General features: G+C 47.7%; 10 protein-coding genes across 10 annotated transcripts; 6 read left to right on the top strand and 4 right to left on the bottom strand.

Moving 5' to 3' along the window:
- Positions 1-590: 590 nt before the first annotated feature.
- N7478_007440 (cell differentiation and development protein Fsr1) lies at positions 591-3,238 on the bottom strand (the record flags this gene model as incomplete). The annotated part of the gene is made up of 4 exons (XM_056923654.1): positions 591-850; positions 910-2,736; positions 2,819-3,097; positions 3,154-3,238. The coding sequence occupies 4 exons, from the start codon at positions 3,236-3,238 to the stop codon at positions 591-593; spliced, it is 2,451 nt and encodes an 816-aa protein (XP_056776380.1).
- An 847-nt stretch (positions 3,239-4,085) lies between these two features.
- On the bottom strand, positions 4,086-5,168 carry N7478_007439 (uncharacterized protein; the record flags this gene model as incomplete). Its single annotated transcript, XM_056923653.1, has 2 exons — positions 4,086-4,522; positions 4,598-5,168. 2 exons carry the CDS (start codon positions 5,166-5,168, stop codon positions 4,086-4,088), a joined length of 1,008 nt encoding a protein of 335 aa, XP_056776379.1.
- Positions 5,169-5,908: 740 nt separating this feature from the next.
- On the top strand, positions 5,909-6,910 carry N7478_007438 (uncharacterized protein; the record flags this gene model as incomplete). Its single annotated transcript, XM_056923652.1, has 1 exon — positions 5,909-6,910. The coding sequence occupies one exon, from the start codon at positions 5,909-5,911 to the stop codon at positions 6,908-6,910; it is 1,002 nt and encodes a 333-aa protein (XP_056776378.1).
- Positions 6,911-8,827: 1,917 nt separating this feature from the next.
- Positions 8,828-11,650, top strand: N7478_007437 (uncharacterized protein; the record flags this gene model as incomplete). Its single annotated transcript, XM_056923651.1, has 5 exons — positions 8,828-8,842; positions 8,913-9,438; positions 9,569-10,402; positions 10,467-10,865; positions 10,932-11,650. The coding sequence occupies 5 exons, from the start codon at positions 8,828-8,830 to the stop codon at positions 11,648-11,650; spliced, it is 2,493 nt and encodes an 830-aa protein (XP_056776377.1).
- A 1,160-nt stretch (positions 11,651-12,810) lies between these two features.
- Positions 12,811-15,534, bottom strand: N7478_007436 (MINDY family deubiquitinase; the record flags this gene model as incomplete). The annotated part of the gene is made up of 3 exons (XM_056923650.1): positions 12,811-13,902; positions 13,962-14,896; positions 14,958-15,534. The coding sequence occupies 3 exons, from the start codon at positions 15,532-15,534 to the stop codon at positions 12,811-12,813; spliced, it is 2,604 nt and encodes an 867-aa protein (XP_056776376.1).
- A 614-nt stretch (positions 15,535-16,148) lies between these two features.
- trm6 (tRNA 1-methyladenosine methyltransferase subunit GCD10) lies at positions 16,149-17,877 on the top strand (the record flags this gene model as incomplete). The annotated part of the gene is made up of 2 exons (XM_056923649.1): positions 16,149-16,234; positions 16,305-17,877. 2 exons carry the CDS (start codon positions 16,149-16,151, stop codon positions 17,875-17,877), a joined length of 1,659 nt encoding a protein of 552 aa, XP_056776375.1.
- Positions 17,878-18,304: 427 nt separating this feature from the next.
- Positions 18,305-19,227, bottom strand: N7478_007434 (actin-related protein 2/3 complex subunit 3; the record flags this gene model as incomplete). The annotated part of the gene is made up of 5 exons (XM_056923648.1): positions 18,305-18,352; positions 18,431-18,509; positions 18,568-18,680; positions 18,749-19,165; positions 19,222-19,227. The coding sequence occupies 5 exons, from the start codon at positions 19,225-19,227 to the stop codon at positions 18,305-18,307; spliced, it is 663 nt and encodes a 220-aa protein (XP_056776374.1).
- A 275-nt stretch (positions 19,228-19,502) lies between these two features.
- N7478_007433 (replication factor C subunit 3) lies at positions 19,503-20,925 on the top strand (the record flags this gene model as incomplete). The annotated part of the gene is made up of 5 exons (XM_056923647.1): positions 19,503-19,630; positions 19,696-19,783; positions 19,843-20,017; positions 20,076-20,456; positions 20,519-20,925. The coding sequence occupies 5 exons, from the start codon at positions 19,503-19,505 to the stop codon at positions 20,923-20,925; spliced, it is 1,179 nt and encodes a 392-aa protein (XP_056776373.1).
- Positions 20,926-21,939: 1,014 nt separating this feature from the next.
- Positions 21,940-23,379, top strand: N7478_007432 (Histidine phosphatase superfamily clade-2; the record flags this gene model as incomplete). The annotated part of the gene is made up of 1 exon (XM_056923646.1): positions 21,940-23,379. The coding sequence occupies one exon, from the start codon at positions 21,940-21,942 to the stop codon at positions 23,377-23,379; it is 1,440 nt and encodes a 479-aa protein (XP_056776372.1).
- Positions 23,380-23,789: 410 nt separating this feature from the next.
- Positions 23,790-24,194, top strand: N7478_007431 (Clr5 domain-containing protein; the record flags this gene model as incomplete). The annotated part of the gene is made up of 1 exon (XM_056923645.1): positions 23,790-24,194. One exon carries the CDS (start codon positions 23,790-23,792, stop codon positions 24,192-24,194), a length of 405 nt encoding a protein of 134 aa, XP_056776371.1.
- Positions 24,195-25,064: the final 870 nt, after the last annotated feature.

Raw genomic sequence — 25,064 nt, 5'->3', positions numbered from 1 at the left:
AAATGGATTTCGAATGTTGTTATACACATGCATGAGAAGCTCTTTGTGAGGGCATCAACGAGACCTGAGAATAACAGGCCCGGTCTCCAGTACACGGGATATTTAACCAGAAGATACTCAACGCTGAGGTGTTAGATCCACGGAAATCTTGGACAGAGAACAGAGGACGGGAGGTACTCTATAGAGACGAGCCCATGTAATATGGACACCAGGGTATGCACCGAAGCAAAAGGGAAAATAAAGCTAGAATGGGCAAGAAGCAAGACATAGAAGCGAAAGAAAGAAGAAGAAGAAAAGAATACATGATCAGAAATGTACGCCAGGGAATCATCGCGAAGAAGGCTTATTATCAGCGTCAGGTCAGGTTCAAAAGTACACATGTAGAAGAAAGAAAAAAACCACATAGAAGAGTACCATATGCCAGGCAGCTAAAATTGACACCTTTGCAAATGCTCGAAAAGAACTGGTCCGGCCAATCGCTCATCCGGTTCATGGATCATATCGTTGACGAAAAGACCGAAGAATGATACAGGTAGGGCGGAAAAGAGAAAAGAGAAATCATACAAAGGTTATCGTCTCGTCGTTCGTATTCACCTGGAGAAGACCTTGACTACACCATCTCCGCCGCCGCTGACGACCCAACGTCCGTCACGACTCCAGACGACGGCGCAGACACCCTCGCCGCGCATCAATCGATGGCTGGTCACTTCCTGAGTACAGCTGCGCTTCTCGAGATTCCAGAATCGGAGACTCGCGTCGTGGCCAGCTGAAACGAGCTCACGCCCGTCGGGAGATAAAGAGAGTGAAGCGATGGCAGCGGGGTGGGCCAGCATGGTGTACGTACATTGACCTATTGGTGAAATGGTAAGCAAAATAGAATATTGAAAAGGAAGAAAGAAAATTACTTACCACTGTTGGCGTCGAAGAAGCGAATGTATCGGTCCTCGTAACCACTGATAATCACGCCTTCAACACTGCTGGAGCCAGTGGCTCCGTGAACAACTTCTTCATCGGCCATGGTACGGCTTGGATCCAAATTGGCAGAGCCGTCAAATCCGATGGTGCTCGCAACTACAGAGTTCACCCCAGTCGAGGGAGTTCCATCATATGTTTCGAGACTAGCCATTCCCACGATCTCCTCGCCAGTTCGTGTGTCATAGACAAGAATAGAAGCATCGGTGTATGAAACAACAAAATTAACACCTGCCAGAGACAAGGGGCTAATGCATGTTGGGGAGGGAGAGTCGGTGCGCAGGATGTGGTGCACAAGAGTATAGTGGAAGGGTGTGGTTGTAGCAACGCTTGGCTGTGGAGAGGATGGGAAATTGGAGCCAGACGAGATCGAGTTCGCACGACGGCTTCCACCTTGACGCCGGGATCCTGCCTGGGGTGAGGAAGCAAGAGGAGGGGGGCTGACGGCCCAAATTAATATGCGACCATCCGCGGCACCGGATGCCAGCAGCATACGATCTGCTCCACCATAGTGGCCGCATGAGTCTCCGAATACAGAGCCAGCTGTCCCCGGAAGGACGCAGAGTCCCCACACAGCATCTGTGTGACCATCGAGTGTAGCCTTAGGGTCGACCCGACCTCGCTCCCATACCCGGACACTTGCATCTTGCCCGCCTGAGAAAACCCAGCCGTCACCCATGACTCGGCCACCGTTCGAGATATTCTGCCCGGGTGAACAAGCCGCGAGTGAGGTTACTGCGCCTACATGACCACGGTGTGTAAAGTAGCTAGTAATGTCCAAATCGTTACTGGAACTGGGACCTTGCGCTCCAAAGGTGCCATAAGTCGCGGGGATAATCCATCTCTTAATAGTTCCATCGTCACTGCAAGTGCAGATCTCCGGCTCCGATGGACTACCACCGCCAGTGAAAATCACAGACCGGATGACATCCAGGTGTCCGCGAAGAGCAAATCGAACCTTAAAGTTGGTGTCCTGTTGGCCGAAACCAGCAGCAGCATCCCGAGATTCCGATGTGCCTTCACTCTTGCGCCTAGATCCAGAGCTCTTTCGTCGATGTGAAAGAGAACCGCCCCGAGAGGGAGACTTGCCACGAACAAAGTTGGCGTTAGGGAATGCGTCAGTGTCTGGTCGGTGAGGTGGCATGGGCTCGGTAACCGGTTCGTGTTCTATTGGTTCATCAAAATTCCAGCCGTCCATATCCTCAGCTCGCTCTTCATTTCCCCTTTGCGATGGCAGATCTTCCTTCACAGCGACTTGTAGTCCTTCGCCATCACATGATGTCTGCGAGTCTCCTGCACGTTCACCAGCCAGGATTTGTTCGTAAGATTGTTTTCGTCCGTCGATGGGGTTCTGTTGATTTTCGGGCTGTCGTCGATCCATGGACTCGCGAGCTCCAGGACCAGGGCCGTACTGGTTGGCAGATCGAGCCATAGGCGCATTTTCAACATACTGATTGCCCGCAGAGTGATGGGCGGGTATCATCACCTCCTGTGTCATCATGTGGTTTGCCTTATGCCGTTGTTGTTGAAGATAGGCCTCCTCCAAGTTCTGTTGTGACAACTGTTGGTTTCCATAAATATGACTTGAGAGATCGGGGTCGCTAAGATCCGGAGGTGGGTGGGATGTAGGGATGACGTGGTAAGCGATTTCTTGTGCACACTTCGACAAATAGACACGGGATTTGTCTCTCTCGTCTTCATGGCGGAATTCATTCGAAGTAGGATCCTCTGGGTTCGCATTGGGATCCGAGCTTGTCCGTTGTTCTAGGAGAGTTCCGAGTTAGTAAACAGAACAGATATAATAACACATGACATATTGGAATAATGAGGAGACCATCCAACATACCCTTTAATAAACTCACGCTTTCGCGCGCGATCTCCTTGGGGTCTTTGATGTCGTCAATCTTCTCGTTGTTTAAGAGTTTCTTCACTTTCTCTCGTTCCTTCTTCAAAGCCGTTTCCATAAGCCGGACATGCTTGCCTAGCGACTCATGAAGACGTCGACTAGTCCGCAGCTCTCCTTCCAATCGGCCAATGCGAGACTTCATCTCCGCGCGTTCGATCTCCCAGGCATTGCGGTCGCGCTCGTGTCTGTGCCATTCTGTCTGCAAAAACCGCATAACACCTAATGAAAATCATATTAGCTCCCGACCATAACACAAGGGTCAAGAATATGCTCACCCTGGAGCGTGTATTCCGTCCCTTGCGGGTGTCCGCCATTGGATGGACCATCGCCCATTGCTGTGGGCATTCCAACGCCAGCCATGGGATTCTGAGATGGCCAGGCCATGTACAGTGAGGGCTTTTAGCACGCGACGGGGTTGGACTGGGTAACTGGGAAAGTCGAGGGCGTAGCGGTCGTAGTCCCCCGGGACGTCCAAGCGTCGGGCTTTAGGAGCTTCTAGTGTTCTCCTGACCCGTCGTATCCACCAGTAAGCGAGCTTCGAGATCCCCCTGGGGGTGACGGCGGTAAAAGAACCGCGTCAACGCTGTGTCAGCGGAGGAAGATAGAAGAATGACTCAGACGGGAATGAGAGGATAGGAGGCCAATGATTGTCTGCAGAACGGTTCGAGGGTTCGTTTGTTATGGGCGAGTTGAGAGTGGCTTTTCGGGGGGGGGCAGCCTCACGTGGTGCTCACCGCCTGCTTCGGCGGGAAATTGATCACAGAGTCCAGACCGACTTGACTGGAGTTGTAGAGGTGAGATATTATGCAAGAGGTAAAAGAAGAGGTATAAACGAAATTCGTTTGCTTTAGCGGATGAGATAGTAGCTTCATATATAGCTCAAAGAAATTGGGGTCACAGCTTAAGAATATGAGTGATCTATGTAACTAACATAGCTGTGTTTGTGGCCTTATTAACCAGGTGTCTGCTTATTTTGTGGGGAAGATTAACTATATCTACACGCTTAAACAGACTTGGAGGCTCTCATAAAATAGATATCCTGCACCTCAAAAAGGGTTGTATAGTCATATCTCATAAAGTATTAGTAAAAGTACATCAAAAAATCATATAGTACATCTTCTGAGCAGTGAACACTTGATCAAGGCCGAACCTTGAGCTGTTGAACCTCTGCTTCGCGGAATTACACGTTGTATAGATCAATTGAGGGCTATGTGTCGCTCACAAATGACCCGTCCTCATCCCGTTCTTGTCCGTATAAAACTTCACAAACTCCACCAACCGGAATATCCATAACCGCGTCCGTCCCCTCACTCCATATCTCTGGCCAATTGACCTTGCGATTTTGAGGCCCCATGATCTGATAGGAGGTTGCACCAGGTTTCATCTTCGTTGCACCTCCAGGTCTTCGTCGCGCTTTGCCGTCAATCACAGAGACGTTCGCAACTTCGTCGACAATGTTCTCAATGCTGTTCATGGGCAATGTAAGATAGCCTGTATTGTATGAGGCGAGAGCGATGTAGATGTATACGATGGACATCACTAGCCATGAGGGGATTGCGAGAGACCACCATCGATTGGGGTAGTAGTATATTCCGAGCTGGTGGAGGAACGGCGATGGGAGGTATGACCAAAGAACATAGATCACTATTGGAAATGCGTAGAGGTTAGCCAGTGTCTTGAAATACGCTGGAAGCGTCAATGGCTAAGGTAATTGCGTACAGAAAGCCAGCGACGAGGCTAAGTAGAGAACAAATCCATAATATTCATAGGTCGGCACTTTCGGGCTGGCGCGAGGGACAGTGGTTGCTCGACGGGCCGATTTGGCTACGGCAGCCTCCGTGTCATTAGGTGTCTCCACATCGGAGCTGTCTGGTGTCGTCGGACGCGAAGTTGTGGTAGAAAAAGGCGGTCGAAGAAGGGAGGTTAACGAGGGCGAAGGTGGTAGTGGCGTGGGTGGTCGATTGTAAAAGGGGGGCGCGAAGGCATTGGGACCGTGGAGGGAGCTTGACGACTGTCGAAAAGGGTGATGTCGGCCAATTTCGTCTGAGGAGTCTTCGGATTCTGTGTCGGATAATGATGGGTCCAACGAATAATGAGACTGGAAATCGGCGTCATCCTCTACCTCCACTTGATCGTATCCTGGAGAGGTGACGCTTTCATCTTCTGGGAAGGCTTCTTGGGTATCTGTGGGCGAGACCAGCTCATCTAGTAACGGAGGGAATGGTTGCTTGGGCTCAAATGAGGGTTCAAACCCCGGCCCTTTCGAGCCCGAGCCCGAGTCCTCCTCCATTTGTGGGGTTGGGGGAGAACTTGAAGAGAGGTGTTGTTCTGTTTATCTTCGGGCGGCGTGAACTGAGCTTGTTGCGGGGAGGATTTGTCACCCACACTGGCACATGTACTCTGCATAGTTCCACCTCGTCCAAGATGTCAGTCTTTCTACTTATGCGCGTTCAAATTCACCTATCTTGATATTTCAAGAGATTTTCACTTTTCGTTTATCAATTACAATGTTTCCAGGGCTCTAATCTTTCAACTGTTAGCTCTAGAGCATATTTGAATAATTTGAAGTTGAATATCCATGGATAGTATATCCTGATGTTAGCAGTACTACTAGTAGACACAGCTGGAAACATCACAGGTCTACTTAAGATAAATTACTAATAAATTACTAGTAATAGTTTGGATTGAAATTATGGATGGATATAAAATGAAAACCGGTGTTCAAATTGGCCACTCTTGAAGTACCATAATCTCTAACGACTAGTACTATACTGTGGTATAAAGTTGCTTCCAAGCAAGTACATGATCCATTCAGTATCATGATACTAGTACTGTCCGTTGAACTTCAAGTTGATAATTTCCAAATCTCTGGGAATATCGGATTTAGCCTGGAGATAATAATAATATTATATAACCTGTCACGATGTGTAAGACTGCGCTAGTGATAAGGTCCCAAAGCCTTGCTAGCCTCTCGCCCTCCAACTAATCGTAATTCCATGCTAATATAACCTGTGCCTCCAGTATTCCACCATGGCAGCATCATCCGATACCGCCGGAATTCAATACTTCGACTTGAAAGACTTCAGCTTCCAAAACGGTGCTACTCTCCCCAGCATCCGCATCGCATTTCGCGAGTTCAACCCGACCGCACAAAAGACTGCACTGGTCCCAACATGCTTTCGCGGGAGAATCAATGAAACCTTCAATTTCACCACTGGAGTATTGCAGACCTATCGAGTGATCGTAGTCGCATTACTGGGGAATGGCGAATCTGCAAGTCCCTCCAATACCCCGGGTTTCCCCGACACCCTCGACTACAGAGACTGTGTTCGGGCGCAGCATACGCTAGTCACAGAGCATTTGCGAATTCCATCCCTCGATGTTGTTGTTGGCTTTTCTATGGGAGGTCAATGCACATATCACTGGACTGCTATGTACCCCGCGGTGGTTAGAAATGCAGTCATCATATGCTCATCAGCCAGAACAAGTCTTCACAATTACCAATGTTTAGAAGGACCCAAGGCTGCCCTGTTAAACTCTGTTGATTACAATGATAAGGAGCTTCGCGCTCAGAATATCGCGCCCACCAGAGGATTGCATGCTTTTGGAAGAGCATACTCAGCATGGCTAGCAAGTGCTGAATGGTTTGAAGAGCGCTTATTTGAAAAGTGGGGCTTCAAAACACTCGATGACTGGGCCGATGCCGGGGCAAAAAGTTATGATGACTGGCATCCTGATGATCTTTTGATTATGCTGGGGATGTGGCAGCGATCAGATCTGAGTGTCGTCGGGGACGGTAAGATGTCTCTGGAAGACGTGCTAGGCGGCTTGGCTCCGAGAATTCTGCTCATGCCTTGTCTTACCGATCAATACTTCACGTGGAAGGCAAGCAAGAAGGAAGTTGAATATTTGAAGAATGGAGAAATTGCCATTATACCATCTATCTGGGGTCATATGGGTGGGGGAGGAGCAAACCAAGAGGATATTGAGTGGATGGATCGTGAGATAGCGGCGTTTTTGAGTGCATCATGAGAAATAAAATTCAATCCGAACAGGCTAAATGTAATGAACTTGCAAATATATAGTACTGGCTGTTGTGTTCATTAAAATTGAAGTTCGAGTTCCACTGGCACTTGGATATTTAGTAGAACCCAGAAAATTGTTCGCTTCGTACGTAAGGTCTTTGAAAGTTAGGCGTATAGGAGCCTGGGTAGTATACTTGTACGTATGCGTGAGGAAATATTCAATGATACTTTACTGACATTTTGTATCCTACTTCATCTTGGTAATACTAAGCCAAACTAAGTGTTGTCTACGGTCTCATCTCCGTGCTGTAGGCTTAGCCAAAATCAAAATTATAGGTAAAACTACCGACGGGCATGCAGCGTAGGGGTGTGGTTTAAAAGGACAGAAAATGTGTTTACGTGTATGGGTAGTGTGTGTATTCGAATTTTCCAACTTCCCTGCTCTTATCCTACAAGTTTCATGTCTCCTGTTCAGAGACATACATACCTTTGGTCCATCTAAGTGCAGATCCGGCGAAGTAGATCCCATGTCATGTCAAAAGTGGATCAGAATTGGAGAGAAGCTTCCATTTGCCTGTGAAATCCATAATTTAGACTTCTTGGAGGTGCAGAGACGCTTTCTTGAACGGGAATTAGGTGCATGGATTAGACTGCAAGTTCATGCAGCTTATGCAGAATTCTGCACGTATCCCGGTCGCCAAAACCTGCCCCCGAGGCTCTCAGATCATCTTCGTCACACCGCAGTGACATCAAGTATCTATAGACGCATTGGTGGATAGAGCACAAAACCAAGGAAGCAGAGAACACGCAAGGAAGTACACAGCATTGGCGCTGCAGCCAAGGTGTAGATTCAACCTGCGAACTCGCAGGTTGATACGCGGTATGCACTGTTACCCAAATTTCCAGCCCTCTCAAGCCATTAAACAAACCGAGCTAGCCCACAATTCAACCCCTTGCATTTGGATTCAGAGAGGAAAAAGAAACTGACAGCCCAGAACGAGGGCATGTGGTGGAAATCCACCGATGACGCTGTCAAGAAAGCTTCTCCTACACCCTTTTCAGCCTTATTGGAAGACAAGACAATCGCTTGTTGCACGAAGGGGGTTGGTTAGTGAGGAATAATGGCATTCGGGCGCTGATCTGGCGCTGATCAACGCCAGATCAGCGTCTATCGCTCTCTCTGCCATAGACTGACAGTGCTTGGACAGTCCTAGCTCCGGCCGAGATGCGTCAGTTCATGGTCATTGGTTCTTGGAGGGCACGAACTACGATTCATGCGTTCAGGAGAAACTCATTTCCCCCCCACGATCACGCACGTCCCCACTTATATCGATAGTTTGATTGCTACGAGACACAGGATCCACCCGATTTGCTTTTTTTCCCTCCCATCTTTTCCCTTTCTTGTTTCTTTTTCCCCTTTCCTCCGGTTGATCATGACAAAAAAGATCAACCATTGTGGCATGCGAGATCGGTAGATAGTAGTTCTCTCTCGTGCCATAGGCAATGCTTGGGTCTCCGAATAATGCACCACATTGCGTATGCACAGCTGAGGTGTGGCGCACAAAACCAGCAGATCGACAGACTATCGCGTTCCAATGGTTTGGTGCAATGCGACCCACCTATCAGAGCCTTCAGCTGAAGTATGTTCCTCTATATCAATTTCGAATTACCTGACAGGTCCAAAAAAATCTTACACAAGGCCCGGACCCGCACACGGGTTTCTTCAAAATGTCAGGAGCGGGCCGTCCTGCTTTGGATTTTTAGTTTCTGGCGGAGATATTATGGGTCCTGAGCTTTCAGACTAGTTTTTCAGTTTTCCATTTAGAATGAAATAATCGCCGGTCCCTTATTTGGATTCAAATGTTAGCTGAAGGAGGGAGTTCAAGAACCAGCATCTACTACAGTCTAACCACCCCGCCTCAATATGTCAGGCGTTACGGTAAGGTTCCTTTTCTGTTCCTTTAGTATTTAATGAGTGAAATAGCGCTTACTGAAATAATGCAATTTAGGACCCAAGTAGTGATCCTAATGTTGGTTCTTCTCGCGGCGATGCCTCGTCTACCTCAGGCGATATTGCGGGCGGCCTCACCGGTGGAGGAAGCTCATCATCCTCTGCGCTATTGATGACTTTTTTGCCTGCACTGGTTTATGCACTGTTCTGGGTCGGTCTGTTCCTGATTTTTCGCCGAACTCAAAGACGATGGTACGCGCCAAGGTCCCATTTACCAGATTTGCACGAACATCAGAGGAGTCCGGAATTACCTTCAGGCTGGGTCAACTGGGTTGGCGAATTTTTGAAAATTGAAGATAATCACGTTTTGCACCACTCGTCCCTCGATGGATACCTATTCTTACGGTTTTTACGCGTCCTATGCGCTATATGCTTCACCGGCTGCGTGATTACATGGCCTATACTGTTTCCACTCCATGCTACTGGTGGAAATGGTAATACTCAGCTTGATGTTCTGAGTTTCAGTAATGTCGCAAACCCTAACAGATACTATGCCAATGTTCTCTGTGCATGTGTCTATTTCGGTAAGTCCTTGGCGCTCTAATGCTTCTGGTATTTACTTATCAAAAAAAAAATTAGCCTTCGTCTTCTACGTTGTGGTACGGGAGAGCTTGTACTACACAAACCTACGTCAAGTCTATCTGAACTCACCAGCGTATGCGTCTCGAATGTCGTCACGAACTGTCCTCTTTATGTCGTGCCCACCAGATTACCGAAATGAAAAGAAACTTCGACAGGTATTTGGTAATGCAATTCAACGGATCTGGATCACATCCGAGTGCGACGAATTGACTAAACTGGTTGATGAGCGCGACAAGCTAGCTTTCAAGCTAGAGACAAACGAAACGAAGCTCATTCGACGGGCGAATAAAGTTCGCATTCAGGCTGTGAAGACAGGAGAATTTTCATCGGATACTTGTTTGGACTGCGAGTCTAGTAATCCTGCATGGTCTCACAAGGTGCAGCGACCAACCCACAGGTTGAAGTACTTGTTTGGCAAGAAAGTCGACTCTATTCACCATTATCGCGAAGAGTTAGCCCGAGTCACGGAAGAAGTGGAAAGACTCCAACGGAAACACCAAGAAGGAGATGCGAAACAATTATCTGCCATATTCATCGAGTTCAATACTCAAGCCGATGCCCAAATTGCTTTCCAGACTGTATCCCACCACCAGCCATTCCACATGACGCCGCGTTTTATTGGAATATCTCCTAAGGAGGTTGTCTGGTCTGCGTTGAATCTCAGCTGGAAGCAGCGCGTTTCTCGCAGATTTGCTGTCCAAGCTTTCATTGGCGCCATGGTTATTTTCTGGTCATTCCCTGCTGCGATTGTTGGGACTATTTCCAACATTACTTATCTTAGCAACCTTATCCCATTCTTGAAGTTTATTCTCAGTTTACCCGAATTTGTCAAGGGGGCTATCGAAGGTCTATTACCAGCAGCGGCTCTTGCGCTTTTGATGTCGTTGGTTCCGATCATTTGCCGAAGTATGTGTTTTCTTTCCATGTTTTCATCGTCAAAGAAGCTTCTAACTAACCTCTCTTTTCATAGTCTGTGCTAGAAAATCTGGAGTACCATCCCTAGCTCGGGTTGAGCTATTCACACAAAGTGCAGTATTCGTTTTCCAGGTCGTCCAGGTTTTCCTAGTGACAACTTTGACATCTGCAGCATCTGCAGCAACTTCTCAAATCATCAAAGATCCGTTATCCGTTAAGGATCTGTTGGCGCAGAATCTCCCAAAGGCAACAAACTTCTATATCTCATACTTCTTACTTCAAGGATTGAGCATGAGTTCTATGGCTCTCGTGCAAATTGCCAGCGCGCTCATCTTTAAGTTCATAACTAAATTCTTCGCTCGTTCCCCTCGTCGACTGTATAACAAATGGGCCGAGCTTGCTAGTCTTAACTGGGGCAGTGTGTTTCCTGTTTTCACTAACATGGGTGTCATTGGTATGTGATTACTTTCCTCCTTGCGTGTTCCAATTATTATTTTTCATTTACCAACACTTCAACCAGCTTTATCATACTCCTGCATCGCACCACTGATTCTCGGATTCTCCTTCATCGGCTTGTACATGGTGTACCAAGCCTACCGCTACAATTTTTTCTTCGTATATGACATCGAAGTCGACACCAAAGGCCTAGTCTACCCACGAGCACTTGGTCATCTCTTAACAGGCCTATATATCGCCGAAGTCTGCATGATCGGTCTATGTGCCATCAAAGGAGCCGTCGGACCAGTGGTAATAATGGTCATGTTTCTCATCGCAAACATCCTAGCACACATCTCCCTCAAAGAAGCTTTGAACCCACTCAACAGCTTCCTCCCGCGATCATTAGACGCAGAAGAAGAGTACCTACAAGAAAAAGAGGACATCCGAAACGAAATCAACGAGAACCGTCGCTCACGTAGCATCGCATTTTGGCGCTGGTTTCACCCTAACGTGTACAAGGATTATGCAGCTCTTCGACGCAAGGTGCGCAAGAATGTTGAGCAGGTCTTTTACACGCCGGAGGAAATGCGAACTGCATACTTTGAGCCTTGCATTTCATCTCCATCCCCTACTTTGTGGATTCCGCGTGACAAGTTTGGATTTAGTCGACATGAAGTGCTGGAGACGGATTCTATTATCAGTATTACGGATGAGGGTGCCCATCTCAATGAGAGGAATAAGATTGTGTGGGATAAATATGATCCCCAGCTTCCGATACGGGAACGGAAGACTTTGTATTAGCGCAGAAATTGTCACTGCTTTGAATGTGATTAGAATAATGATACTTAATGACTACGGATTTACTTTTCAGGGCTTTTTTTATGTACTATGATGACCTATACACTACATGAGGCTGAAAGGACGTAGGTGACTGCTCCACGATAGTTCTCATGGGGGGACACTTCGCAAGGGTCTAGTTGAATTCAGAAGAAAAGATCCATTCACTTTAATAGAGATACTTCACATGGAAATTATAGAAGACATTATAATTCGTTAATACATGAAGATGGTCAAAGCAGAAACTCCTCGGTAGTATCATCCTACCACTGCAGGCACTTGGTATGAGCTCAGCATTGACCTTGAGCAACACGATCAAAGTTAACTGGTTACGATATAACCAGGACACTCAAGGAATGCTGACAACTTTTACAAGCAGAGCACTAGGAAGGTCTGCCGTAGTTGGTAAAGACGATCCTATTGCGATGTTCAAAACTCTTTAGTTGCCCCGCTCACGCACATCTTGCATACCCTATTTAACAGCGGCGGTCAGTGCCACTGCAGTCACGGTATTCAAGGTATCCTCCGACTCTTGGGTCACTTTCCGAATTTGAATTATATTAGGAAGGATATAGCCGGCCTCGCACAGTTTCAGTAACCAATAGGGCACTATTGGACACGAAGCTCAGAGACACATCACAGCATTGAGAGCTCCAACATCCTCATCCTCCTCTTCTCACTCTCACTCTTGTCGTGGGACGAATCCTCATCGTCCGAATACACGGCGTCCGCGTGTATCTGTTTGTTTCAATTAGTTGTATACTATTCAAGGCACGTTGGAAAATGACTTTGGCATGAAAAATAGATATCCCGCTGAAAATCAATCTCGCGTATAACCAACGATGGCAGGACTGAGACGTAGATAATCTAGTGAGACTGAGCATCTTGGATATTCGACGTTGAAATAATTTAGTTGAATAGGTACATGAGATACAACCGAGAAGAGAAAATAAGAGGTAAGCAAGTTAATCGCGGCGTCAAATATCGAAAAGATTCATTGCCTCAAAAAAAAGCGGGGGATCGTCCGCCGTTCATTGAAGTATATAGCTGGCATTATAAGTGTCATAAATCGTAGAATTCCTAAATGCGTAGCGGCCAGCTATGGACAATTCCAAACAACAGCCTCACATCAAAATACAATCCCTGTCTCTGTCTCTTTGATTGGGGGGATATCGATTTTCGGGTCGGCTTCCTTGGTTGGGATAGCGGCCATTGCGGTGATATCGGTTTCCTGGGTATGTAGAGTACTCGCTTGGAAACTCGGTAAACCGAGATGGGCGTTGGTTATATTGCTGGCGACCCGCTGCTTGTTCATAAGGAGGCGGAGGTGCGTTAGGGTCATCGGGATCGGGGTCATGGTGTGGTTCTCGAGGTGGTCGAATGCCAACAGTATGTCCATTGCTTGATGTTCGAGGTGACGGGTTGTTCATGCGGGGATTAGATGAGTTGGGAGAACGAGCAGGTGGGGGAGGTTGGGTATCAGATCCTTGTTGACCGGAGTCCCTTTCACGCTGTTCCTCTTCTTGAAACTGGAGTGCTAGCGCGTAGGCATAATCTGCATCAGCTTGTTCTTGTGGAGATAGTCTGCCTGAGGTCTGGTTGGCTGGAGCCAAACTGTCATTACCACTATTATTTGGTGGGATACTGGAAGTACGAGGGCCAGCAGGTCCTTCAGACCCTGAAGGTTGTCCATGACTAACAGCACGGAAATCTCCAGCGAAGAATTCAGAGTTAAACCCAGTCACATCGACAAGGGATTCCCAGACGACTTCAGCATGGTTTGCATAACCATCGTCGGTAACTAACGAGTAAAGCTGATGGGACTGAGGATGTTTGTAGAGCGTAGAAAAGTGGTCATTCCGGAAGAATATGGAAACCGATCCTGGGGCCAGCTTGGTGCTCAGCTGTGTCAATCCAAAAGGGCTCAATTGCGTCTTGTTTTCGACGTCAACAAAGTATTGAATGATGTGTATGTCTGCCATCTTCTGCTCTTCTTCAGGTGATAGCGAATGGTCTCGCATGATTTGGTCTTCGAATTCTTGTTTTCGGAAATGCAGAAGTTGAATATCTTCATGGAACTGGGCGACCCGCGTCATGGCATCATGGGCTGGGCTCGGCCACGGCGCAAGCCAACCATGAATCAGAGGAATGCCAAACGTACTATATAATTGAAGGTCGGGGGTTTGTAAGAATGAGCCAAGCGAGTCGACAGTATCCTATTCAAAGTATTAGCTGCATCCAATTCCGTTTTAATTGAACGAGTGAGGTCGCCCACCAAGGTCAGTCGAGGATTGACGTTCATGCCAGTATGTAGTATTGTCAGAAATTGAGAGAGTGCCTCGATGTCAGGAAACGGATCATCAGGACCCAGACGTGTAATGAGTTCTTCGAATAAAGCCTCAATTAGCAGCCCCAACGAGATTTGTTCACGAGTCTGCAGGGCCTTGACAATCGGCGGTTGTGCCGTTTGGTCTGCTCGCAACACCATAGCATTGATGAGTGCAAGTAAGGGGCAAGGCCCATTTTTATTCTGAACTAGAATGGGGGATTGTATCATATTTCCTGATCGATCCTTCCAATTAATATGTCGAATGGAATATGTTTCAGATCGCTGTTCCTGTTGTTTCGCTTGCTCAGCCGGACTTAACGGGGCCCTCGATTGATATGGTGTTTGATCGTACGGAGTATTCTGGGATTCTTGAGGGAGTGCTGGAGGTTCCATCTGTGAGTGTGGTTCAGCGGGTGAATTCTCTAAATCCCCACTGAGCCTAGGGAAGGCATGGCCGGGCGCAGCTGCTTGTTCAGATCTATTCTCCATGCCGATATTATCAGACGGATCTAGATCAATCAATTCATGTGATGTTGCTGATGTCGCAGAAGAGAAGGCTGAAGGAGTATGGACCCCTGCATCTGAGCCCAATCTGCCGTGTGAGTAAGATGGATGTAAGCCGTAGGGGTCATTGGCCGACTCGGAAGGCTGGACAGCCACCGCTGGAGCGTATGGTTTGGATTGAATTCCTTGTAAATACAGGTCTTCGGACGCTGAAATCTGAATTGAATGCTGCGATCCCCATGGTGACGGGCCACGAGGCGCATCAGTTTGGCCCGTGCGATCCATGTCTGAGTGAGCAATGTCATCTGCCCATGGGGATTCTTGCCCCGCTGGGTCTAGTAATGATAACCTGGCTGTCATGGGGATATAACCGTCAACTAAAAGCATCCAAGTTAGCCTTCTGTGCCATTGGAAAAGAAGTATTACGTATGTCCATACACTGGCTTAATGGCTCACTACTGGTTGTGGCGTGTGAATGGCGATCATTCCACCCATGCGGGTCTACCGATTCATTTGTGGGCACTGGCTTTCTCGGCTGCAAGAACGGATTGTTTGACTGTAATTGGACAGGGACTTCCTCATTCCTTGTATATTGATCCTCGTACCGAGCTTCTTGGTGCCTCGTAGGCGCTGGATGAGGATCATGTTCTACGACCCTCGGTAGACCATACACAACTGTTCCTGGTAGTACTGTATGTACTGTGCTTCCAATGTATGTTTCTGAATTAGGGCGAGTATTGCTTGATCGACTTTCCCTGTCCTCTGACCAGGAGCTTGGGGGTTGGTTTGTCGGTGAGCCCATCGGGGATCTTTGAGCCTCTTCCAACGGCATTAGATCAAATGCTGGGGAGGTATTCAGATCAGGCGAATAAATTGAATCTTGAGAAGGTGGTTGATTAAGGCGTCTAGACTGCGGGGATGTCGCGGACGGTGAGGTTGGAGAACGAAAGTTAGGCCGAGCATGCCCTTTGTGAAGATTTTCTAGGCGTGGTGGGGGCTGTTTGCGAAGCACCATGAAGATGACCTAAACCCGAATATAGATAATGTATATTTAGTCTTGTGGCCATGGGGCTTTCTCGGGAATCTGATAGGAACGGGCATAACTAGGCGTCCGGGATTAGAGGTTGATATATAAGAAACACATACTGCGCCTGGGTCGCAAAGCTTCCCCAGATATGAGATAGCTTGGAGTAAAAGGAATCACAGCATGCAAGGCTTTGTATGCAACCAAAAAGAAACGAAGGTGATCCCAAGGAAATAAACGAAGCTGCCTTGGCTGGATTGCGCCCGGTGGTGTGGAACAGTCTAAGCTCTGGGGGCGATGATATCAATTGCTCCGCCTAACGGTTCCACACCTGGGGTGTTTGCAGTGTTTGCATAAATTTACATATCCTGCCTTATATTCAAGGCACCAACTTATGATGCAGGGCTAAAGGCGGTCTGGTACATCTGGAGATGCTACGGCAGAATAAGACGATTAGTCATGACTATACCGGAGATTAATTGATCCAGCAGCTCCCCGCTACGATATTTGATTGGCCCGTGCACTATCGGCCAAAAAAGTTGCCCGGAATCTTTTTTCATTCGAAGCAATCATAGAGTCGAGGTCTGTGAGCTTCGTATCTCATTATGCATTCCTACATTCGACCATTGCAATATTGCATGGTTCAGCTGCCGTCAGACCAGCTCAAACTTATCCGGCCAGTACCAAACACGTACGTTCAAAGAGAGAAGGGGAAAATAAAACCCCCAGTCATTCCATAAAACACTATTAACACGAACCAGTATAGTCCAACTAGGCAAATATGGTAGCTTTGCCGCAAATCAGATCCTCGGTCGCCCGTTCTACCTGACTTTCGAGATCCTTGACACTCCGGAACCCGATGGATATGGGCTACGAATCGTTTCAGCCACTGAATTGCATGCGGAAACGCTCATTGAAGAAGCGGAGGCCGATGGCGAGGGTGACGATGGGGAACCTAGCGAGGAAATGCGCACGAATAAGGGAATCAACGACGACAACTCCGCCCAACGCCTAACCATGGAGGAGATTGAAGAGCTCAAGAAGGAGAGTGGTGCTGCGGGCAGAGACATTGTCGCAAAGATCATGGAGTCGCACTCGACTATCGACCAGAAGACTGCGTTCTCGCTGGCTAAATATACACTTCGGAAGCGCAAGAAGTATATCAAACGATTTACAATCCTTCCTCTTGACGTCAGCGTCCTCGCCAATTACATGCTGGCGGAGAAGGATGCTGGGAGGACTATGGAGCTACGCGATGAGCATATTGGTCTTCTTGGTTGCTTGGGCAATGTGCACTCTGCTGGAACATCCGATGTCGAAGCCCTCCTCGATGTCAAACCCAATGGTAGATATATTGTGGTCGATGATACTGGCGGCCTCATTGTTGCCGCCATGGCTGAGCGAATGGGAATCTTATACCCCCATGACGAGGACGAGGAAGATCAAAGCCCAACGGGTGAGGCTTTGCCCTCATCTGGTGATGGTAATCAAGGACCACAGAGCACTACTAAGCCAAGCCGCCGTCAGCACATTCAAGGAATGACTGCGTTCGAAAACACGATCACAGTCATTTCTGCACAATCGCAACCGAATCTGTCACTTCTGAAATATTTCGGCTATGACACAAGCAGTCCCGATGAAACCCATCCTCTTCACACACATCTCAAATCCATTTCTTGGCTGCAATTGGTCGACCCCTCTCGCGACCCCATCATTTCAGCAGAACCGCCCATTATTCCTGATGCGGAATTGGCCGAGATGAAAAGCAACAAGCGACAGGGATATTACTTCAAGCGCAACCGATGGTCGAGGAACAAGGCTGTGGCCGATGAGGCCCGCGCAGGTGGGTTCAACGGCCTGATCGTAGGCACCTTGTTCGAGCCATCTAGCGTCTTGAAGCACGTTGTCCCACTACTTGCCGGCTCATCCCAAGTGTCCATCTACTCCCCTAATATCGAGCCACTTGTCGAACTAATGGATCTCTACTCGGTTGCGCGTAGAACCGCCTTCATTAACCGCAAGCGAGATTTGGAGTCTCGTGCACCCGTGGACGGCGAGGCCGACTTATCCTCCTTATACGAAGAATTCACCCTCAACCCCTCTTTAATCCTGAGCCCATCTCTGCATCATATTCGTGTGCGACCTTGGCAGGTCCTTCCTGGTCGAACTCACCCTATGATGACAGGGCGTGGCGGGGCAGAGGGTTACTTGTTTCATGCCATACGGGTTATTCCGGCCGAAGATAACGTTCAAGCTGCTGGCAACTTCCGCAAGAAGCGCAAGTTGGAAACAACATCCACTCCTGCAAGTGATAAGGATATTGTGATGTTGTGATGTTGTGATGTTGTCTTAGACTTTTTTCTCCTTGATGACCCCTTTTGCATTAACCTCTGGAGTTAGGTTGGATCAAAGACCAAATTCAAAAGAAGAAAAATAGATGTATGATATTATGATAATCAGACTAAGCAAGACTTACCATTTGTTGCCAATTGCGGTTGATAATTAGAAATTGACCAGAGAAGTAAATCCAAGGGCTACCATAGAACTAGAGCATTCATCATGATTTATATAGTTGCCTATTGAGAACTATTTTTCGCCTCAAATTTTCATATAAGTGTGAGCAAAGCTGCCCAAGATCCTGCTTTGGCAGCTAAGACAGATCCCATCATGTTCAATGATATATAAGAAACACCCTGAAGAAATGGAAAAGAGTTGATTCATGCGCTGGATTTCATAAAACAATATACAACCAGTTTCTCATCTACAGACTCTTCCCCATGAACTTTCTCTTGGTGAAACTCAACCAGAACTGTAGAATTTGGGTTCTTAGTTATGTGCATCTGATATGTAACCAGGAAGTCGATATAAATGATTGCATGCGACGTACCTTGGACGGGCCCTCTCCACCGGGGTATAATCTAGCATGTAACCGTACAGCAACCTCCTGTCGCACCTGAGAAACGTATCTAACGGGATCACGCTAATTAGTTCTGGCTTCTGAAAGAGGGATCGAATGGGACTTACGCCCGCAGGCTCTCCGCATCCTGGCGGTCGCGTGGGGGCTCAAAAGCTTGGTTGAGCGGGAAGGACACATCGCCAGGAATAGCAAAATTGTCAAGCGCAGCATTGATCAAAGCCTGTCACGGATAAGAATGATTTAGCTATGCGAGATCTCCTCAATCAAGCAGTTATTCGTAGTGCGTACCTTCTCAGCCTCGCGGGCGTTCATAGTAGGCTTTACTTTCCCAAGGCATTCGCTCACGAAGAGGGTTCCATAAATGAGCATTCGATCGGCGGGGCCATTGATCTCAAAGTTGCGGAAAAGCACATTGGCTCGGAAAAGTGACAAGATCTCATCGACGCAGTCGTAGGACTCATTGTCCGGGGCAACATCGATGTCAGCTGTATTGGGGGGAAGAGCGGGCAAGGTATATGCGGGGCCACGAGTGCGAGTGCGCAATGGCAGAATTGGGAAGTTGCCTGGTACAGTATTCGTTAATTCTAGGTTCTTGGAGTGATGTAGCGCATGAGGGGATGCATGGGGAGGATGGGTGCATTTGGTGGGGCATTTCGTACCTATCACGGGGACATCTCGGTCCTCCAGGAAGATAGAGTGGTATGCCTATAATCAAGGATATTAATTCAAGAGTCCGCCAATAGTTCATGATATATCCTTACAGGCATTGTGGAAGGCGACGGGACAGAGGTGGGATGGTGTTGATGCGGAGAGCTTGGGTTTAGGCAGTGAGGATGTCATTGGAGTGGAGCACGGAACACTCACCCCAGCTCTTTCTTGATTTTCCGCCCCGAGGGCCTCTTATCCTCTTTACGCGCGGAACGCGTCTTACTACGGCTTTCGCGACTCTTCTATATTTTTTTTCTAGTTCTCTTTCAGCTTTCTTTCTACATCTTTCTGAAAGCCACCTCAAATAACCTGACAGTGGACGTTTCATTTCACAATGTCCGACTACGAGGATGCAATGGACGTGGATGCGCCCAAAGACATCCAATTTGGGTCCGACAATGCAGCTGGAAAGAAGAGGACAGCAGCCGATCTCCCCGTTGAAGCTCAAGATAATCTTCCATGGTATGGATAATAATCACTATTGCCCTTTGAGTTGGATTACAGGATTTTCTAACCTCTTTGCCCAGGGTCGAAAAATACCGCCCCGAGAGCTTAGACGATGTTTCCGGACACCAAGATATTCTCGCAACAATCAACCGCTTCGTCGAGGCCAAAGTATGATATGTACACCCAGGGACCATGTGAGAGAATTTTGTTACTCACAACTATAACAGCGTTTCCCTCACCTTCTTCTTTATGGCCCTCCCGGAACTGGTAAAACCTCCACGGTTCTGGCTCTTGCCCGACGGATATATGGCAACAAGAATATGCGACAAATGGTGTTGGAACTGAATGCTAGTGATGATCGTGGAATTGATGTCGTTCGAGAGCAGATCAAAACATTTGCTAGTACGTCTGCTTGGGCTTCTTATTTTGATGGCTCTATTTACTAACTGGGAAACCCCAGGCACAAAGCAAATCTTTTCTATGGCTCCCCAGACTGGCAACGAAGGCCTAGCTGGGTTCAAGTTAATCATTTTGGACGAAGCAGATGCGATGACCTCAACAGCACAAATGGCTCTTCGTCGCATTATGGAGCGCTACACGGCCAACACACGATTCTGTATCATCGCGAATTACACACACAAGCTTTCACCTGCATTATTGTCTCGATGCACACGATTCCGGTTTAGCCCTCTCAAAGAAGCCGACATCAGACATATTGTGAACCAGGTGGTTGAGAAAGAGGGTGTCAAGATTCAACCAGAGGCAGTGGGTAGTCTGGTCACACTCAGCAAGGGTGATATGCGACGGGCATTGAATGTCCTTCAGGCCTGCCACGCCAGTAGTATGTTTTCCTCGGCTCACCAAATACCCCACGTATGATTCTTCTAACATCACACTGTATAGGTAAACCTCTTCCCATGCGAGACGCACCCAATGCTCCGCTCCCCGAGCCGGAGACAATCACGAACACTACAATTTACGACTGTATCGCGGCCCCTCATCCCGCTGATATCCAAGAAATCATGACTACACTCCTGACTACTAGCGATGTTACCTCTTGTCTCAATACCATCAATACCCTCAAGTCCACGAAAGGTCTCGCATTAGCGGATATTTTGTCCGCGCTGGCGGATCAATTGCAAACACTCGAGGTCCCCGCACACACCCGTATTACCTGGTTAGAGGGGCTCGCTGAGATTGAGTGGCGACTGTCTAGTGGCGGATCGGAGGCTGTCCAGACTGGCGGACTAGTTGGCGTGGTGCGGAGTGGATGTGAATTGATGGGAGAGAAAGGCGTTGCATTGACATGAAAAAAATGACTTTTTGGGAAATTAGATTTTAAGATGAAAGTAATACCATTTGGGTCACGAGCACAAAGCATATCAACACGAAGATGAAAACAGGAATTCCGCGTTATCCGTTCTATACTTTTAGCGTTGCATTAGTTCGCGAATACTAACATTGTTAGCGTTAGCATCCTTGGGACGGCAACACTTGCCACACCCGGGAATTAATACGAAGAGAGGATGAAGCAAATATCAGAGAATTTGGAAATTTGGAAATTAGAATGCAACAGAAAGAAAGAAAGATAAGTTCAAGCGGGGAAATATGAAGTGTGTTCGATTTCTCGGTATAAATACCTCCAGGGCTAATCCGCAGCATATTATAGGTCCGAACACATACACGATGGTCAGCGTCTGACAAAAATTCCCACTTTAATGAGCAGAAAACACTCAAATCAGAGTCGAGCATAATGAATCACATCCAGCCAAAGTCAGTCAAAGTCAACCACAGCAAATCACAACACACCGGAGCTAATCAAGGCTAATCAGGGTCTCTGGACCCTTTCCGGTCTCCACCGCGGGGACTCGGCTTAGCCTGTTATCAACTGAGGGGAATTAGTTCATCTCGGCCATTTCAGTTACCTAAAAGTTTATTGCATTTCCTCGGAAGCGCCCAGTCTTGGCTTGCAGTAGCCTCTTCTCGTGCCAGATCAGGATAGTCCATGAGTGGATGTGGCCGGTAATCGCCGTTCACAATTGCCATTAGACTTTGTCCTGCGGGGGAATTGTTCCCTCTGGTCCGCACTCATTGGGCTCTGGAACGTTGTTTATGCACGATTTACGAAGTAGCTAGCTACATGATCAAGCACTTGAGGTCAAAGCGTGGTACCCAAAAAATTCAAGTCCCGAGGATATATAGCGTTGCGTGAATCCTCTTTTTTCTATCGTGGTGATCATTCCGGCTTGTCTCACGTCTAAATAAAAAGACCGCTGGTTCTTGGGTTCTAATCTTCTAACTGCAAAATCCTCGAATTGTTAACCATGCGTTCTTCTATTCAGTCCGGCCTACTGTTGGCCTCTCTTGCTGCACCTGCTGTGTCTGCTGAGCGTGTGCTAGGTGCTTATATCTATGCTCGCCATGGAGATCGCACTGCAAAGATCCTCGGCAACACTCAACTGACCGACTTGGGTTACCATGAGGTCTTTGCTGCCGGTTCTTACTGGAACAAGCGCTATGTCGCTACTGGCTCCGATAAGCAGATCCACGGCATTAGTGACCCCATTGTGGTTCCAAACCAGGTCAATGCCAGTGCTCCATCTGATGCTGTGCTGCAGAACTCGGCTACCGGTTTCTTGCAGGGTATCTATCCTCCCGCCCATGACTCTGCCAATACGACTCTGGGCAACGGCACCGTCGTCGACTCGCCTTTGAATGGATACCAGCTGATTCAGCTGCAGCCAATTGCATCGGGCTCCAACAGTGAATCTTCTAGCTGGTTGCAGGGCTCCACTGGCTGTAATAAGGCGACTGTGAGCAGCAACAACTACTATTCTTCCGACTCTTATAATGAAATGCTCAAGTCCACCGCGAGCTTCTACCAGTCGCTCTCACCTGTGCTGAACAGAACTTTCTCTTCCGAAGACATGAGCTTCGAGAATGCCTACACCATCTATGATTACTTGAACGTGGGCGATATTCACAACTCGTCTTCCGAGTTCCCCGAAAAGACCAAGTACATGACCGATGAGAACAAGGTGCAGCTGCTGTCACTCGCCAGTGTTCACGAGTGGAACCTGGCCTACAACTCGTCCGACGAAGTGCGTGCCATCAGCGGTGCGGTTGTCCTAGGTGGAATTCTTGACAACTTCGATCAACTCGTTAGCACTGGGGGTAAGAAGTCGATTCTGAATGTTCAGTTTGGTTCTTACGGAACCATTATGTCCTTCTTCGGCTTGATGGATATGCCCGCTGCCTCAGAAAGCTTCTACGGTATTCCTGACTACGCCTCATCCATGTCCTTCGAGCTTGTCACCAACGACACTTCGAGCGACTTCCCCTCAACCGATGATATCAGCGTGCGCTTCTTGTTCCACAATGCTACCATTACTGGCTCCGACGAGCCCACTGTGTTCCGCATGTTCGGAAAGGAGACTGACCTTCTCTCCTACAATGATTTCACCTCGCACATGGAGCAGGTCGCCGTCACATCCACCAGCAAGTGGTGCGACATGTGCGGCAACACTGATGGCGCCTGTGCATCTTCCAGCACTAGCTCAACCGAGAACAAGTCAAGCACAGGCGGCTCCGGCGGTATCTCTCGTCCTGTCGCTGGTGTTATTGGTGCCATGGTGACTCTCGCAGTCATCCTGGGTCTGGAGGCTCTTTTCTTCCTGGTTGGTGGCTTCCGCCTCGCCAAGCGTAGCAAGGCTAGCCCTGAAATGGCTACTTCATCTAGTTTGACTTCGGATAAGAAGGCTTAAGTGGGTGAAAATGATAAATGTGATGGATATTTCCGCCTGCCGGCTTTGTATAGAGGACTTCTCGTTCTAGGCTGCTGGATATCTCCCAGGATTGAGACTTGCTGTACGTTGTAATGACTCTAATGGGTAAACATGATCCCATAGTATTTAAGATTCCCTAATATAGCATATATTTGCTTGTTAATCATACAGACTTCATTTCTTCTAATCCCTGTAGTAGCCGCATTAGTGTAACCGTACCTTGAATCGAATCACAAAGTTTATATCCAATTGACAAATTCATAACAGAATAGTCTTAAAGAGAAAATAGTTGGCGTGATCATGATGGAAGTATAGTTTCACCGCCTTCATCCATCCCACATAATGTTTTCTCCGCTTTCTCCCTTTCTTTCTTCCACACCGTCTAAGCAATGCCTCGTCAACAAATCAACCTCGAGCCTTATCGGGACGAGATTATCACACTTTTCCAACATGGTATTAGTAGCGACTCAATAAGTCGTACTTTAGAAAGCCGGTACAACATTCAAGTGAAGGAACGCACCATCCAATCCCGATTACGAAAGTGGGGTATCCGCAAGCGACACCGAACCACAACAGCTGATGAGACCCTTCACGCACGGATCAGACTGCTTTTCATGCAAGATAGACTGACCGACAAAGCAATGCTCAAGCTACTACGACAAGATGGATATGATATTTCCGAACGCACCCTACGTCGACTACGATTTCAACTTGGACTTCATGCCAGAACTCCGCTAGATCATGATCGGCACCAGAGAGTCTTGCTGGTTACGCAAGAAGTCCCACAGATATAATGCGGCTGTGTTCGGCTCCATTGCATATATCTCACTCATCATCAGCTTCACCCTTACGCGACAACAATGATCCTCCTAGAGCCATTGTCTGGATTCTTTCTCACTTCCCTTACGCGACAGTCAAAACCACACCTCCATATGCGACAAACACTTTTACAATTCTTCTCTCCCCATGCGATACAAAGAGGAATCCTTCCACCTGGATTACTAGTAGTCGACCATTGACTGCTGGTTAGAGTAATACTTCTACGGCCATCTTTCAACTTTGGTCGATAAGCTTAGGTCTGTCTAGCTTCCCCCCTGAACCTGCAAATCTCGTATTTGAAAAAAATAAGCTGAACGAGGCATCATTTAAACAATTAAGGAATCCTGTATCGCCGACAAGGAAATCGGTCTGACGAGTCTCATTAGGCCCTTCAGTCCAAGCGCCTCAACATTTCCCCACATCTCTTCAACCCTTCGCGACCTTCTACATAACAGATGGATATCGATCCAAAACGCATTTTGTGATTCAAAGCGACTAATAATGCATATGCATTGTATATATGGACTTCAACAACCTGCACCCATCACTTGGGCAAGATACCCTACCTTTCTGTATCTTTTATAGCACATCATAAAATGTATCATCCATAAACCATGTTGTGCCAAATCAGCGAGCGCTGTTGCCGTATTGTAAATCTATGCAAGCATTGCAGTATCTCATAATATTGTATATCTGCGAAAGAGATACCTCTGTAAGTAACGACGAGTAAACAGGTCCATCCATGGATAATGCCAATTCGGAACGGAAGAACAAACTTCAGTGTGGGCCACTTTCCACCCCCACTCAGAAATCGTGCTTGGAAAGCCTCACTGGTGGCAACTTCT

Source organism: Penicillium angulare, assembly GCF_028827245.1.
Source record: "Penicillium angulare strain IBT 27051 chromosome Unknown utg000005l_segment0_segment0, whole genome shotgun sequence".
NCBI classification, from domain to species: domain Eukaryota; kingdom Fungi; phylum Ascomycota; class Eurotiomycetes; order Eurotiales; family Aspergillaceae; genus Penicillium; species Penicillium angulare.
This window is presented reverse-complemented; position numbering and strand designations above follow the sequence as displayed.